Source organism: Poromitra crassiceps (assembly GCF_964638095.1).
Source record: "Poromitra crassiceps genome assembly, chromosome: 17".
NCBI lineage: Eukaryota > Metazoa > Chordata > Actinopteri > Beryciformes > Melamphaidae > Poromitra > Poromitra crassiceps.
This window is the reverse complement of record NC_139635.1, coordinates 29,650,111-29,666,640: the sequence shown is the minus strand read 5'-3', so window position 1 is coordinate 29,666,640 and position 16,530 is coordinate 29,650,111. Positions and strand designations below refer to the sequence as shown.

The following is a 16,530-nucleotide window of genomic DNA, read 5'->3' as shown; positions in this document are numbered from 1 at the left end:
CACACACACACACACACACACTGTGGACAACAGCAGCAATAGCAACAAAACCGGATGAGTTAACTTATATTGAATATCGTGCTCAATCATTTGGAAACAGACAATGAGGAAGGGATATAGAGACCAGACCACACTGTGCTGTCTTGAATTTGGTACTTGAGAAATCTCAACGTTTAAAATGTCCCATCATCACTTTTCCTAGACCCTCTTTCTGTAGGCTACCAAACAAAATCATGCAAGAATAGTCCTTATATTTCCTGCTTTCGGTGTGCAGCTCTCATATACTGTACCTGCCAAATCCACTGGCCTTTCTAGCTGACAGATGGCTGCAGTAAGTTCAAAGCCAGTGCTTTCTTTTGTTCATCCCCCCCCCCCAACAAGGTGTGTGCACAATGCACACCATAGTATCAAAGCTCCTGTTGGCAGACAGAGGTACTGTAGTCCTCTAAGTGCAGGGAAACAGTGGCACTCATTTTGAATGAAAACTTCGCCATTTAGAAGCAAAATGCATGCGTGTTTGTTTTTTCCGCAAACAATCTGTCAATCAATCTCCTCCGCATCCCTCCCCCATATTCCATACCATTTTCTATTCAATGTCTGTTTTGCTCTGAGTACGTGGTTGGTTAGCAGTGGAACACAAATAGCCGTAGCATTCAGCGCTATGAGAATAAATGTGAGACGTTCAGAGAGGTTATTCACTTTCAGCTGCTCAGCAAATATCAATACAGTCGGTAGCTCTCGGCACAGCAGACATCTGACCCCTGCTTATTTGCTGTAAACAACACGGAAAAACGAGGAAAGCAATATCTTCTTGTCAGCCCCTGATGTGAATAAAAGGTTAATGGGAAAAGAGGATGTCCAAACAATGAGACAAACAAATCTGTTTACTTAGCAATGGTTTATTAATGAGTCTTGGTCCCCGTTCACTCAATATTCCTGCGTCTCTCTGTCATTGTGTAGCATTATGGTGAAATTGCCAGCCACCACCAGCCTGCCCAGCCTATCTGACTGCCAACCTCTGCAGAGATGCTCACCAGCTCAGACCTGTCTCTGTCCCGCTCCCTCACACCCAGCCTTCACTCAGCAGCCAGAGAGACACACATCCAGTCCTCCCTGTCCCTCCCCGAGCCCCAGGTAGGGATGTTAAGAGCCCATTTCTTTCTATTTGTATCTTTGTGAGGCAGAAAAATGAGTTTTTATTTGTATTTGTACACCAAATAAAAGTAGAAATACGTGTAGGCGTAACAATCCTTTCCAATACACTTCTAATTTTAGGATATCAAAGTGTTAAAATAAGTGTCATTCAAAACAAAATCCACAAAGAAGGGTTTCCACAGTGGGTCTTGAACCCTGGTCTCCCAGACCACAGATGACTGCACTGAGTGACCACTCAGCTAAATATCAGCTCTACCAGACAGACCTGCAGCTATTTACATCCATGACAGACAGACAGACCTGCACTTCCATGACACATATAGACAGAGAGGAGAGTAGAGGAGAGGAGATGAGAGGAGAGGAGAGGAGAAGAGTGGAGAGGAGAGAGACAGTGGTGTAACCTCGCTACGCTACGAGTCCCGACCTGCGCACTGTTATTTGACACCATGTTGTTTTTTTCTTCCCAAAAACAAATCATCTTTAAACCATTGACATTTGTATTGGGTTCCACCCCCTAGCCCGAGGCCACCTGGCAGACCCCGAGCCCCGCTGTCCGTCCCGGCCTGTCCTGCTCCTTCTCCCTCCAGGTCCCGGCTAACGTCCCAGAGTGCCCCGGCTTGCCCCCTCGAGCGGCCAGCTGCGACGGGCCTTACAGCGGGGGGGACGACGGCTCGTCCGACCCGGGTTGGGGCTCCGTGAGCAGCATACTGCGACGCCGCGGAGGGCTGGTGGAACAGAGGGATGTCATCATGGCCCACCAGGCGCACAAGATGCAGAGCACGCCACAGGCCCGCAGGAAGGAGTGGGAGTAAGTACAGACGAGAGCGGGAGGGGAGGGGCTCCTTTCAACCGGTGCGTGGAGAGATGCTAGATCCCACTGCAAGAAGATCAAAGTTCAAATGTAAAAGAATGAATGTATAACCGTACTGTATAACGCTATTACAATACATGCTATGCTATTGCTGCTTCTTGTTTTCATGTCTTTCACAGTATTGAAGAAATGCAATTGTTGCAAAGTTTTAATAGGTGAATGAAGATCGGGCGTGTAAAAATGATAAATCCCCATGGAGGAAGCTCAATGATTCAGAAGAATGAACATATATACACACTCCTACACACACACACACACACACACACACACACACACACACACACACACACACACACACACACACACACACACACACTCCTACACACACACACACACACACACACACACACACACACACGTGTATACAGTGCCATGCAAAAGTCTGAGGCAATGACAAAGAAATCCAGAAAGCGAAGATGCTTTCAAAACGAATGATTTTTTTTACATAAAAAATTTACAATAAACAGCAGTATACTGACACACTAATGTAGAAAACAAATAAACATGTAAGACTTCTAAGAAATGTATATAAAATAATCTAGGGTGCTTAAGACTTTTGCACAGTACTGTACACTATTACAGTATTACACAGACGTTTATTACCAGACTGTTGTTGCTTCCTCCAATGGGCTTGCATGTGCTCCACAGTATACACAGTTTGTCTAATTGCCAAAGTTGTTATAGTTCCACCCAATGAATCCCTAAATCAATTCTCATTGTTTTCATCTGGGAGCTTCTTCTTTCCTGTATGGTTCAATCAGACGCTGAATATCATTCTTCATGGCGGTGATAGGCATGCTTGGTGATATAGGCCTGCTTGCTTGTGGACCTCTGTGAACTCTGGAGCCACATCGCTCTGATTAGCCGCTTCCCACCACTCCAATGTGGAGTGGCCCTCCACCAGTGTAGCCCCCCACCCACCAACTCACACACTCCATCAGTGTAGCCCCCCACCCACCAACTCACACACTCCATCAGTGTAGCCCCCCACCCACCAACTCACACACTCCATCAGTGTAGCCCCCCACCCACCAACTCACGCCCCCACCCACTTCTGTTTCCTTTACCGTACCTCCAACACCCACTCCACAGCCACTTTACTGCTGTATTGTGATCCTCTCTCTCTCTCTCTCTCTCTCTCTCTCTCTCTGACTCTCTCGCTCTCTGACTCTCTCATTTTTTTTTTATATCCTTATTTAAACAGGGGAACCCATTGAGACCATTTGCAATCGTGCCCTGGTTACAAGCATAACCACATAAACACAATCATAAAACAATATGAATATACCATAATGATAAACAGTATAAAATCATACATCATACATATTATACATTCGACTGATAACGTCATGGCAATATTATTCAAAACTAGGGATGCACGATATATCGGCAATCATATCGGTATCGGCCGATGTTGGTCATTTTTTAACATATCGGTCATATCGGTATCGGTCAGATGTTGCAATGTTAATATCGGTTATCATTATCAGCCAAATTCTTCACATTGATATGAAATAATGCAGTAAATCTATGATTTATGGGCTTTTCCAAAGGCTTTGCAAATAAAGAAATGCATAACTTTTTCAAATTCAGTGTTAACGTGTTTTTCAGTATGTACAAAATGTGATGATCATAAAAATGTGGTTTTATACAGATCATATCGACATCGGTAAATATCGGTTATCGGCCATAACAGCAATGTTAATATCGGTTATCGGCATCGGCCAAAATTTTCATATCGGTGCATCCCTATTCAAAACATACGCTGACCTCAACTTCAAGTTCCTTATCACATATTTGATTTGGCCAAATCCAATTTGAAACTCGTTGCTCTTAGAGCACGATAACTAAAAGCAGTTTGCCCCAGCTTGAATCGAGGGACTTCATGAACCAACCAATCCCGAGACCTTGTCTGGTAATGACTAGAACGCCATGAGATGAGAGATGTCAGGTAATTAGCGAGCTTGTGTCAGATTGCTTTATACACATACAAGAGCCAGTGCTGCTCTCTATAGTGCCCAGGGACGGCCAGCCCACTGCCTGATGCACGGTACAATGATGCATTCTAAAATGTCTCTCTCTCTCTCTCTCTCTCTCTCTCTCTCTCTCTCTCTCTCTCTCTCTCTCTCTCTCTCTCTCTCTCTCTCTCTCTCTCTCTCTCTCGCAGCTAAATACATTTATGTTTTCAGTTTTTGTATTCATTCTGTCTTTTCCCACATTCTACACGTTACATGCAGAATAATGATGGGTTGTTTGCATGTGCGACTCAATAGGAGGCTATATACTGTAAGAAGAATCAACAGAAGAGAAATACTAGGAGTGTGTCCATGTAAAAGACCTATACCTGGGTTTGGGAGCTCTACATGTATTGTGGTTATCTGTCCATTAGGGGATGCTAGGGAATCAAGAAGAGCTGCGGGGACTCAAACACTGAAGCAGCATTATGATGGAAGTAAATGCCTTTACAGCTGGATGTTGAGAGTTTGGACATTTGTTGATTTTGGCTGGAAGATGGCAAATGTTTATTACCATTACAGCTTATTTGGTAAGGGCTGTAAGCTGAAGGTTAAGGAAAAGGTCAAAGTGATGTGAATCATATTGCAATCCTGAATAGTATGACCTTTTCTTTCTCTGAGAAACTATATTTTGATACGCAAACACATACCTTTCTTTGAAGTTTATCTCCACACTCCTAATGTGAGCTTAAATGTTTGCTAAAACAGTATTTGAAGTATTTAAACGTATTTTTTTAGATTATTTGATTTTATTTGATTAATTTCATGGTTGGAACATTACTGTGAAACATAATCACGATAAGAATATGTTTAATGCTAAATTGGTTTGGTGTCACACCAGCCTGCAATGATAATAGGCCTAAATGCCATTTATTGGTCGAATCAAAGTGACATAACTTGGTCCTGGAGGATGTCTGTTGCTAGGGAACGGAGAGAAAAATAAAACCACTCTGATCAAGGCTAGGTGAAAGCCTGTCTGTAATTATAGTTCTGGTACACCCATTCACTTCTTAACTCATGCTGCATGTCACCTGTAACCTTCCCCTCTCTGAGCGAACTGTATTTTCTAAAAGTGATGCTTGCCTGTAGCTACTCTGCACATAGAAATGCACCGAAGGCTGCTGTGCCCTCTGTATCACACTGAAAGAAAAGGTATGATTGTACCCCTCCACTTAACTGACATGCTAATGTGACCCTTAAGCGGTTAAGCGTGACCCCTTTGGGTGAGATCATCCCTTTCAAGGTAATGATCAAGCCGCGCACGGTGCGATGAGCTCCTCAGCAGACAGGCGGAGCATGCTCACATTGTGTCACGCTGCTATTTTCAGAAGGCTTTGAGTAGGCTGCAGAGCAAAAGAGCGCAACCACAAAACTGTCATCAATGGCCGCGTTTTGCTCTAAACGGGGACTACATCTCGACAGTTCTTCTGGTTGCATGTATTGTACAGTATGTTGGAGCATCAGCATGGCGCCGGCGCCACACTCTGTCTGTTTTTGCTCCTTGAAGACGTCCAGTCAGTCAGTCAGTCAGTCAGTCAGTCAGTCAGTCAGTCAGTGTTGTAGCCTACAACTACCCCGAGGGTAGCAGAGGGATGGGAGGGATGAGGAGAGGCAGATTGCTGTAGGAAGAGGTTGCTCTATTGTGCAACATGGCTTTTGTTGGCAGAATGAAAAGAACCGAGCAGAAATTCAAGAGAGCTATGTCGCTATGGAAACAAGTGCAACGAGAGAGAGGGAGAGAGAGAGAGACGGAGATAGAGAAAAAGATAGATAGAAAGAGAGAGACAGAGAGAGAAAAGAAGAGAGAGAGAGAGAGAGAGAGAGAGAGAGAGAGGGAGAGAGAGAGAGAGAGAGATGTAATGCTTGTAGAGATAGACAAATATGTTTGTCAGGGCAACATAGATGATGGACTTTCGTAATGAGGGCTTATGTAAAACTTTTTTTTTTTCAGCAGGAAAGTGAATCATTCAGCTGAGAGATATGTACTGTATACTGTACAGGTAGCTACTTACAGCAGCGGCCCCTTGACCTCTATCTACAGTGGATAATCAGCAGATATACAGTAACCTACATACCCGGCCATGTGCACAGTTACCATGCTAATGTTGGCAGCACTTGCCACTGTTATATTTATATTCAGTTAATAGGTCAGTGGAGCCTTTTGTTGTTCTTTGTCTGCTTGCATAAAAGTGACCGCCCGCTTCATGCAGATTAAGAGGAGGAAACAGAATTGTTGCTGAGTTTTGGAGCTCGTTAGGGACTTACTTATTCATGTCATTGTTTAGATCCATAGTTTTCCCCCCACTTTCCCCCAGATCTCACCAGTGCATGTGAGAATTGTTTCAATTGTTGGGTCTAAAATAATGAGCCTGGTCTCCTATCTGCTCTGTTTCTAAAGCGCCTTGGGATAAATATATATAAATATATAAATAATATATATAGATATATAAATATAAAATTGATTGAATTGATTGATTGATCTCGACTTGTTTGCCAAACATGAATTTGTCATTCTCTCTTGTCTGGTCTGGTATCAAAATCCCTATCTCAGCCATCCTACTGTACACTGTGATAGCTGTATGTACGGTACCGATCAGTTCAGTGACCTACAGTACAGACTGTGACGTCCAATCTGCATGGAGGCACACACATCTGCACACTGTAGTTAAATTTCATTTACATTTCATTTTCATGAATAATGTAATTTGAAGTGATGCAGTCTGTCCAGTTGCCTAATGAGGCCTCACGCTCTGAGTGTGAAAGACCATGCTTTCTGCTCTTCTCCCTCAAAAAGGGAGCAGCCCTAAGAACTGTTTCATGCTCTATTTTTACTCTCTCTGACTTTTACTCCAATATTAGCACAATGGCCTAGTTTTTAAATGTTTTAATAGTAGCCTCTCATCATTAATGAAAATATGATGCTCTCAGAGTATGAAATGGTGAACCGATTTAAATTATACTCTGTTCTTACATGGAGGAAATGAGTCAAATTCTAACTGCTATACATTATTGTGTTTTCAGCAAGCTTGCCTTACTGTAGTCAACACTTGTTGCCTCTGTGCAGTTTCTTACACCCCTTTCTCGTTTTGACTCATCTGGCCACACTAGCACCCACAAACCTCTTTATACAATTGATTTGGAATCGCAAACCCACACACAGCTTACCCTGTATAGACTTTCCCCCCCTGATCAAATGTTTGTGTTCATCCTTTGAAAACACCAATTGCCATGGTAACGATTATTTCTCTCCACCAGTTTTCATCCAGATGAATTTTAAAATTGCCATCGTGAAATCTAGTGGGAGGGGCTGCCTGCGCGAGTGAGTTATGCGCTCCTGGCTGCTTGAAATTTTTCAAGCAGGTGATCAGATTGAAAAGATACGCCTGTTCTATCAAATCGAGGTTTTCTCCTACATGCTATTCTCCTGCTACAGACAATCACATCTTTCCACTGAGTGATTGGTGAATAAATTAACGCTGCCCTACAGTCTCGACTCGCCAGACGGGCTACCTTTCCAATCCAAACCTGATCTTTTTACCAAGTTTTAGCTGGGTCGAGAAGATGCGTAAAGTTTGCGAAGACTTCCCTCGGATCCTTCCGTTTGACGACCACAAAGTCGTTTTTGACCACGTCGCTCCCGGACTGCCAGTTCAGATCGCGCTTGGATGTTGGTAGAAAACTGCAAGGTAAACTCGATGCATCTTTTTATCTGTCGCTGCCCGCGTTTTGAGACGCGCACGCATTCTAAACTTGTTGAGACATGATTGCAACCCACCATTATATCAGTCTGGACAGATGGGATGACAGCGATGTTTTTTGCGAGAGTTTTTGCAGCCTGTGCAACTGAATGGATACTCCTGTTGCTTTCCTTCTTTGTGCAAAAAAAATAACTGAATGCTAGATTTCGTAGTTTTCGTGAGGATAATGGAGTGATAGGATACTGCAACTTTTGGGGAATCTTGGCGCTCGAAATTGGTCGTCTGTCTGTCTGCCTCTCTGCGGATTGAAGGTGGATCATTTTCGCTCACCTCAGCTCAACTTCAGCTTTCTCTCTTAATTAGGTTACGTCCTTAAAAGCTCGTTTCTTTGTAGAATGGCTCGGTTCGGAGACGACACTGCTCCCAGCTGCACGGTGGACTCCGGGGACGGGGATGTGGAGCGCGGCGGGGACGCGCAGGACGCGGAAGCGGCGGCGCTGTCGGGCTCGCTGAGACAAGCCAAAGCGCAACGGGCCCGGACCATGGCTATGTACAACCCCGTGCCGCACCGCCAGAACTGCCTCACCGTCAACAGGTCACTCTTCATATTCGCCGAGGACAACATCATTAGGAAATACGCGAGGAGAATCATTGAGTGGCCATATCCTTCCACGAAAAAGTCATGTTCCAAAGTTGTTTTCGCTTCACTGAAACTTTGTTGTGCCAGATGTTGCATGCGATGCTTGCTGTCCGTGGTGTGTGTGTGTGTGTCAGTTCAGCACCACGGACAGCGCCCACTGCACTGACTAGCCTGACAGATGCATCTGCAACAAACTCTCCACGTTGGCTGAATAAGAGTCGCCTATAGGCTATCTGGCAATGTGTTTTCTTTCTTTTTCTTTCTTTCTTTCTTTTTCTTTCTTTCTTTCTTTCTTTTTCTTTCTTTCTTTTTCTTTCTTTCATTCTTTCTTTCTTTCTTTCTTTCTTTCTTTCTTTCTTTCTTTCTTTCTTTCTTTCTTTCTTTTTTTCTTTCTTTCTTAAATGTTTAGCAGTACAAAAGCGCAGCTCTCTGTGTTGTAAGTGCTTTGCCAGACCTCTCATGACTTTTAGGATCATTCCAGTTTTCATTCATCATTGTAATGTAACTTGCAGTAGTAATTTGCAGTAGCCTATCCATCTTGAGCTGTTCAGTTGCTTTATACAGCCCATTTCTGGGCACTAGCCTAGTAATATAGTAGATTAGCAAATACCTCAATTGAGCTTGATTTAAACTGTTGTGTTAATACTATGAAGTAAATTGCCCTGATTTTGCAGCACAGCATAATGATTTGATTTTGTGTGTGGGCTTGCTACTGGTTTGAGCTCCATGTGCTGGCAGAAGACAGAAAGTTAGCGTGTGGTGATCATTAGAAAGCGCTCTGCTCACTGTGGGGGTGGCATGTAGGCACATCTATCTGCCTTACTGCTCATTGGAATATGAACCTGGCCATGAGTAGGAGTCGGTTCAAATGCAGGAGGCATTGTTCACTCTGTTTCCTGCTGGAGCGTTGGCTATCAGTTTGTTTCTCCTGAACCTCTGTGCAGCTGAGGGAGATTATCAGTGAAGTTCTTTCGCAGCAAATTCACATAACCTAACGTGGGCATACAGTGCAGATCACATTCACAACATTTACACTATAACAAGCCAAGAATAAAAAAAAAAAAATCCCAATTCATTGCAATGATTCGTATTTTCCTCATAGAGTTCTTACACCGATTACCTGACTAATCATTAACATATTCAGAGGTTATGCGGATTTTGATTGCATAATCAGTAAAATTACACGTCTCAGATGCCATATCTACCCACTACTCCTTCTGCCTTTCACCACCCTCAAAGCAGCGTGCCAGTGGCCCACTGTTACCTAACCACACACTCCCTCTGTGGATGTGTGGGAGTGAGGCTAGTGGTCAAGACCAGCTGGCCACAGACAGCACTGTAATTTGACTGTCAGCCTCACACAGGCAAAGATATGTGGGAGAGAGCTGGCCAGCAGGAGTGATGGAGCAACACATGCCAGGGTGTTGATTGATCGAGACCCCTGATCCTTGCCCATAGCGCCCATCCTCTGAGATTGCAAACGCAGGCAAATCAATAGAAATTCATAGGAATCACGAATCGGTATAGCGGTTGTAGCTTTGCTATTGCTTTGATGGCACGTTGCTGCACAAATAAGTGTTCCCACAAGTTTAGTACTCTGACTTCTCTGGAGGCCCAAGTCACTTCACTGTGGACTTAAATGGCTTTCACTCTATTTTAGGTGTAGGGGGGGAGAAAGGCAGAGCTAGATATAGCTTAATAGCTATTTTCAACTAGTTCCAGTCGCGACAGTGTGGACTTGTCAAATGTGAGTCACTGTGGGTCCCAAAGGCCCCCATCTCAGCGCTCCTCTGTGAGTTAGTGACACCATTTTCACTCACGGCAAGAAAATTAATAACAAGGAGCAGGCTCAAGGGGGCTTCCAGTGATTGGAAAGACACATACACACACATGCACATGCACTGTATAGGGCTTATATATAGCCTACTGTATATTCACATGCACTGCATGTCTGTTCACGCGTGGGCACATGCTCTTACATACACTCACTCACTCACTCACTCACTCACTCACACACACACACACACACACGCACATGCACACACACACAGACATCTCTGCTGTCAGATCTGGGGGGAATAGTGTGATCCTCCAACATGCTACGTCCTGCCGGTGAAACTCCTCACTGTTGGGTGAAAAGAAGCAGCTGGCAACTGAACATGTATCGGAGGAAGCATGTGCTAGTCTACAACTCTCCCCAGATCGGCAGAGGGGGTGGAGCCACGACCGAGACAGCAGGGGAATTGGCCAATTACAATCGGGGAGGAAATGGGAGAAAATCTTGGGGGGGGGGGGGACTTTATAAAAAAAGGAAATTCTGCGACCCTTGGCGACCTCAAATCAAACACATAAACTCAAAACTGCATTGTCGTCAAGCTAAAAACAAGGCTGTTTTCCTTAGAGTTGACATTATGGAGATGTGAGGCTTTCACTTGACGACCACAATATGAACGTATAAGCATATTCTCTGCTGTGGCAGCTGTGTGCATTGACAGCAGTTTTTGAAGAGGTGCACTGGAGTTGAGCTCAGTCAGGCCAAAGTGACTTTAGAGCGCTCTCTATCCCTCCTAACCCTGTCCCTTTCTCTCCATGAAAAGCACTTTGAAAAGCAGGTTGCCATGGATACTGCATCCTCTCTAACAGATTGGTTCCAATACCAGAGAATATGATCCATGCAGTAATTCATCCATCACTTAATCATCCATCCATCAGACCCCCCCCCCCCCCCCCCCCATTCAGCTATGGGTGGAATTCTTAAAAACAAAGGACTACTCTTTATTGATCAGTTTTAAGGTGAAAAGTGTGATTTGCTCAATTCTCAATATGTTTGATTTGCAGTATGACAATATCAGAAGTGAAGTTGAAAATAAAGTAAATTAACTGAAAATTTAACTGTTTAGGATGATTATTCTGTTTGGATTATATTTTATTATTATTATTATTATTAATAATAATAATAATAATAATAACAATAATTATATTAATAATAATATTAATAATAATAACAAAAGACAACATCCTACTATTTACGCTTCAAATAAACCAGATGTAAAAATCATATTTTTTGTTACACATTGAACACGTCAGTAGTTGGTCACACCTACATATTTCAGTAGCTACCATAATGCTTATAAGACTGTTTTGTAGCACAATATATTGTGATGCATTGTTATGCAGGAATACAGAAAATGAGATGTGCTTGAGTGGCGTCTTGTAATCTGCATCCATCATCGCCATCATCATCAATACTAGGATCTTCCTGTAGAGCTGCCTGTTTGCCATGTGTTCACTAGTCATCATATCATCTGTCATATCTTGTCGTGTGTGTCAGTCCTGTCTTTGTGCTGTGACAAAACTGCTTTCCTTAACTTTGTGGCCTTTACACCATTTGAGTACATGATCCTGGCCACCATCACTGCCAACTGTGTGGTCCTGGCCTTGGAGCAGCACCTCCCTGGAGAGGATAAGACTCCCATGGCCAAGAGACTGGTGAGGACAACATCCGTTTGATTTACAGCCTCAGCACACTAGGGCTGTGAATATTTGGGTATCTCACAATTCCATTCAATTTCAGTTCCCGGGGCCGGGGGTCACAATTTGATTCAAAATCGATTCTCGATTCAAAACGATTCCCGATTCAAAATTGATTATTTGACATACAGTAGGGGGATTTCAGGATCTACTGTGTGCTGAGAAAGGCGATGTACTGTAGCAAATTATGGTAGGAAAGCAGAATAAAGTGTATAAGATTATGTAGTTTTTATATTTGAACACGTTTTATCAACTGATTGCAATGATGTAAACACAGTACACACAAGCACAAATAGAAACTTCTTCCTACTGTATTCTTCGTGACTTAAAGAAAAATACGTAAAAGAATAAAAAAAAATAGAAATGCTCTTATATAATTAAAAAACAATATTTTTGAAAGTTGAGAATCGATTCAGAATAGTCAGAGTATCGATTTGTGTAAGAATCTCGATTCTTACACAAATCAATATTTTGGGGACACCAATACAGCACAGAGACTGTCTGTAAATTATGACTTTATGTGTGTACAAAGTCTATACACACATAAAGCCATATTTACAAGTAAATGGGTTATGGTTTTGACATGATGGCTTTGTTCTTATTATTCTGGTCATCGGCTGTTGTTGGTCATTACCTTCCACAGGAGAAGACGGAGCCGTACTTTATTGGAATCTTCTGCTTTGAGGCGGCGATCAAGCTGCTGGCTCTCGGCTTTGTTTTCCACAAAGGCTCCTACCTGAGGAACGGCTGGAACGTTATGGACTTCATAGTCGTGCTCAGTGGGTGAGTAAAGGTTCCTACCTGAGGAAGGGCTGGAACATTATGGACTTCATAGTCGTGCTCAGTGGGTGAGTACCTGAGGAAGGGCTGGAACGTTATGGACTTCATAGTCGTGCTCAGTGGGTGAGTGACGTCAGCTGGTGTCCCTTCCAGCCCAATAACGTCTTGTGTTTGAAACATTGTCAACCGGTTCCCTAATTAGCACTCGCTAAACGCCAAATGCTGAAAGTCACCTGCCAAACTGTCACCTGCCAAACTGGCTGGTAACCTTTTCCTTTGCATGTTGTCAAACTATGTCCCTTGTGACCACTGTTCACTCTCTCTGACCATGCCGTGAGCCAATCAGATCAGAGCAAATCAATGGCATTGTAACAAACAGGCTCTTGATTGGCTGTGTTACGCTGCTCTACATAAAGTGCTACAGTAGCATCTGAACTTCTGCAGATTTCTCCTCCTGTGTCTCTGCTACCTGAATGATTAAGTAGCCTAATGTTACTTGAGATTATTACACAATGCGCAACATTCCAACTTCAACGGGGTGTGTGTGTGTGTGTGTGAGAGAGAGAGAGAGAGAGAGAGAGAATGTGTGTGTGTGTGTGTGTGTGTGTGTGTGTGTGTGTGTGTGTGTGTGTGTGTGTGTGTGTGTGTGTGTGTGTGTGTGTGTGTGTGTGTGTGTGTGTGTGTGTGTGTGTGTGTGTGTGTGTGTGTGAGAGAGAGAGAGAGAGAGAGATAGTGTGTGAGTGTGTGTGTGTGTGTGTGTGTGTGTGTGTGTGTGTGTGTGTGTGTGTGTGTGTGTGTGTGTGTGTGTGTGTGTGTGTGTGTGTGTGTGTGTGTGTGTGAGAGAGAGAGAGAGAGAGAGAGAGATAGTGTGTGAGTGTGTGTGAGTGAGTGTAAGGGCCATTCATGAATTGAATGCGTGGTCATTTCAAACCAAATTCCTGGAGTTGTTGAAATTGGAATTGCACCCAGCTCTTAGAAAACCGAATCAGAATTGAATTGGATTGACAGGAAACAGAATTGAATTCCACATAATTCACAGAATTAAGATATCCAATTTGTTGTTGTTGTTGTTGTTGTTGTTGTTGTTGTTGTTGTTGTTGTAGTCATCATCGTCATCTTGTTGTTGTTGTTGAGTTCATTCATTATTTCATCCAAACCCTGCTGCAAACAGAGACAGGTGACATATTTCTATGAGAAATCATAGATGGCCTGTAAAGATGATTCTTGGCAGAATGTATTTTAGTTCACCAGCCGTTGTTGCCAAGTGAGCCAGAAAGTTGATGTTGGTGTATTTGAGTGTGTGCCTCTGCGTCTTGTGTGCGTATCCCTTTAAGACCGCGAACCGCGTTAACGCGGTTCGCGGTCTTAAAGGGATACGCACACAAATGCTGCATCAGGTATCAATGGGTTAAGTGGGACACTGCGGTCACATGGTCAGTGACGATTGATGTTAAACACAAGTGTTTGCTGTTCATGTGATGTTTTTATCTGTCGACATTCGCACAACACATCCAGCCATTGGAGGAAATGTGTGTTTCTATGGCTGCAGCCAGCCAGCGTGGGATGGGTGGATAAGTGGATTGGCAGTTGTGTTTAAAACCTGCTTCGGTTTGCCCCCAGGACCTCTGTGAGTTAAATGTGAATGCTGTGCTGAACGGATAGAACGGATGGAGGATGGGTAGAGAGAGAGAGAGAGAGAGAGAGAGAGAGAGAGAAAGAAAACAAGGAGGGGAAGAGGAAGAGGGAGAGACAGACCCAAGAAAACACGATTTTCTCTTTTACTATTGTTCCTCATAAGACGGCGTTGAGATGTGCATATGTTTATCTAGTTGTTAGTGAATTCATTGCGCAGGAGTTGAACATTGTATGCTGTACACAGTATTGAGCATTCAGGGAAGATTGCTGTTGGCGTGTTGACATCTCATTTCAACCTGACACCCACATCTCTCTCTCTCTCTCTCTCTCTCTCTCTCTCACCCTCTCTCTCTCTCTCTCTCTCTCTCTGTCTCACCCTCTCTCTCTCTCTCTCTCTCTCTCTCTCTCTGTCTCACCCTCTCTCTCTCTCTCTCTCTCTCTCTCTGTCTCACCCTCTCTCTCTCTCTCTCTCTCTCTGTCTCACCCTCTCTCTCTCTCTCTCTCTCTCTCTCTCTCACCCTCTCGCTGAATCCTCTTACATAAAAGGGACATCAGCATCACGTTGACAGAGTGTTTAGTGCCGGCCTCAGTAACAGCTGTGTTTTTGACAGGTTCTTTAGAACTCACTAGGTCACAGTGTTAACCAGTATTAATGATGGTGCCAGGGACTGACAGTCCAATCAGATATAATTAACCAAGAGTACAGAATAATACTGTTACCTTGCCAGTCCTGCCTGTGTTCACAATATACTTCGACGTTTTGTCATTTTGTCTTTCACTTTTGGTCATCAGGCACCACCTGTCAAATTTGAAGGAAAAAACAACAACAAAAACAAAACAAAAAACTAATTTATCTTTCGTTAACCATGCTAATGTTTGCTAAAGTGAATTGCTAATAGGAAACCTTTTGTGCGCTAAGTGCCTGGTGAAAATAAAGGAAATAATATCATCAAAATATCACAGTCATTACTTTTTTAAATTATTATTATTTCTGATTTCCCCCCATTTTCTCCCCAATTGTACTTGGCCAATTTCCCCCCTGCTGCCCCGGTCGCTGCTCTATCCTCTATCCAAGACTAGCACCATGCTTCCTCCGACACATACGCAGTTGCCAGCTGCTTCTTTTCACCTGACAGCGTGGCGCTTCACCGGCAGGACGTAGCATGTGGGAGGATCACACTATTCCCACCAGTTCCCTTCCGCCCAAAACAGTCGCCCCGACCGACCAGCGGAGGCGCCTTTAACGACCGTTAAACAGGTAGGAAAACTGAGTGGGGGCGGGCTTTAAGGTGGACCAGATGTAAGATGTGCAGACAGCAGTGAGATAACCCTGCTGCCTGGCAGGTCACACAGTCCAATGGAGTTCAGGGAGTTGAGAGAGTTCATAGCTGTTAGGTGATGCAAGGTGAGGAGGTGCTCAGAGAAGATGTAGATCAGGTCAAGGACTGCATGATGAATCAGAACAGGTTCACCTCAGTCCTTCAATCCCTGAACCCAGGCTACAGTCACTTTACCAGTCTGGATGAATCCAGGCTACAGTCACTTTACCAGTCTGCACTTTACCAGCTGCCCCTTGTTAGCTCAATACAGTTGAAACTAAGATATTCCATAAAAAAATATTTTTTCTAGCCACAGATTTAGCTACTAGTACATCAACGAACTTCACATTAGCTTTAGCTAATCGCTCCCTGGCCGCTAACATAAGTTCCTGTTGCCAAATCTCACAAGAGTCTGTTGATGAGATAGAGACAGGTATTGAGCAAGTTTAATTTTTAATTTTTTAACTTTCTGTCAGAAAAATGCCATTTTAGTGTCCGAATATTCAGAAGATATGTGGCTTCGGAGAATGGGCCGAATATTTGCATGAATGAATATTGAATATATGTCATAATCTGAGATCACGTTGACTTTTCCCATTGACTCCAATAGACTCAGACCTGCCGAAAATCTCCTAGTGGCCGTGGCCGTGGAAAGCCACGGGCAAAACCCGCGTGCCAAAATGACAGGAAGTGAGTTGAAGTTGGGCCGTCGTGCTTGAAATCCCATCGTCTTTGGTTTGATCATCCCACTGTCCCTTAACAAAAAGTCCCCGTGGCATTTCTGTGGTTCCTGTAGACGCAACTGTCTGACTTCAAGTGGATTCACAGCCTAAAAAGCAGAAAGTCAGGCACTTAAAGCCACAGACCGTCCTGCCTGTCATTTGTC

General features: G+C 43.7%; 1 protein-coding gene across 1 annotated transcript in view; it reads left to right on the top strand.

The window, feature by feature from the left end:
- Positions 1-1,026: 1,026 nt before the first annotated feature.
- LOC310791859 (voltage-dependent R-type calcium channel subunit alpha-1E-like) overlaps positions 1,027-16,530 on the top strand; it is a gene marked incomplete at both ends in the record, with an annotated part of 65,626 nt that continues 50,122 nt past the window's right edge. Inside the window, 5 exons of the mRNA XM_083653529.1 lie at positions 1,027-1,134; positions 1,683-1,963; positions 8,134-8,400; positions 11,763-11,868; positions 12,554-12,693. Of these exons, the coding sequence (XP_083509655.1) occupies positions 1,027-1,134; positions 1,683-1,963; positions 8,134-8,400; positions 11,763-11,868; positions 12,554-12,693 (902 nt within the window). The remainder of the gene's footprint in view (positions 1,135-1,682; positions 1,964-8,133; positions 8,401-11,762; positions 11,869-12,553; positions 12,694-16,530) is intronic.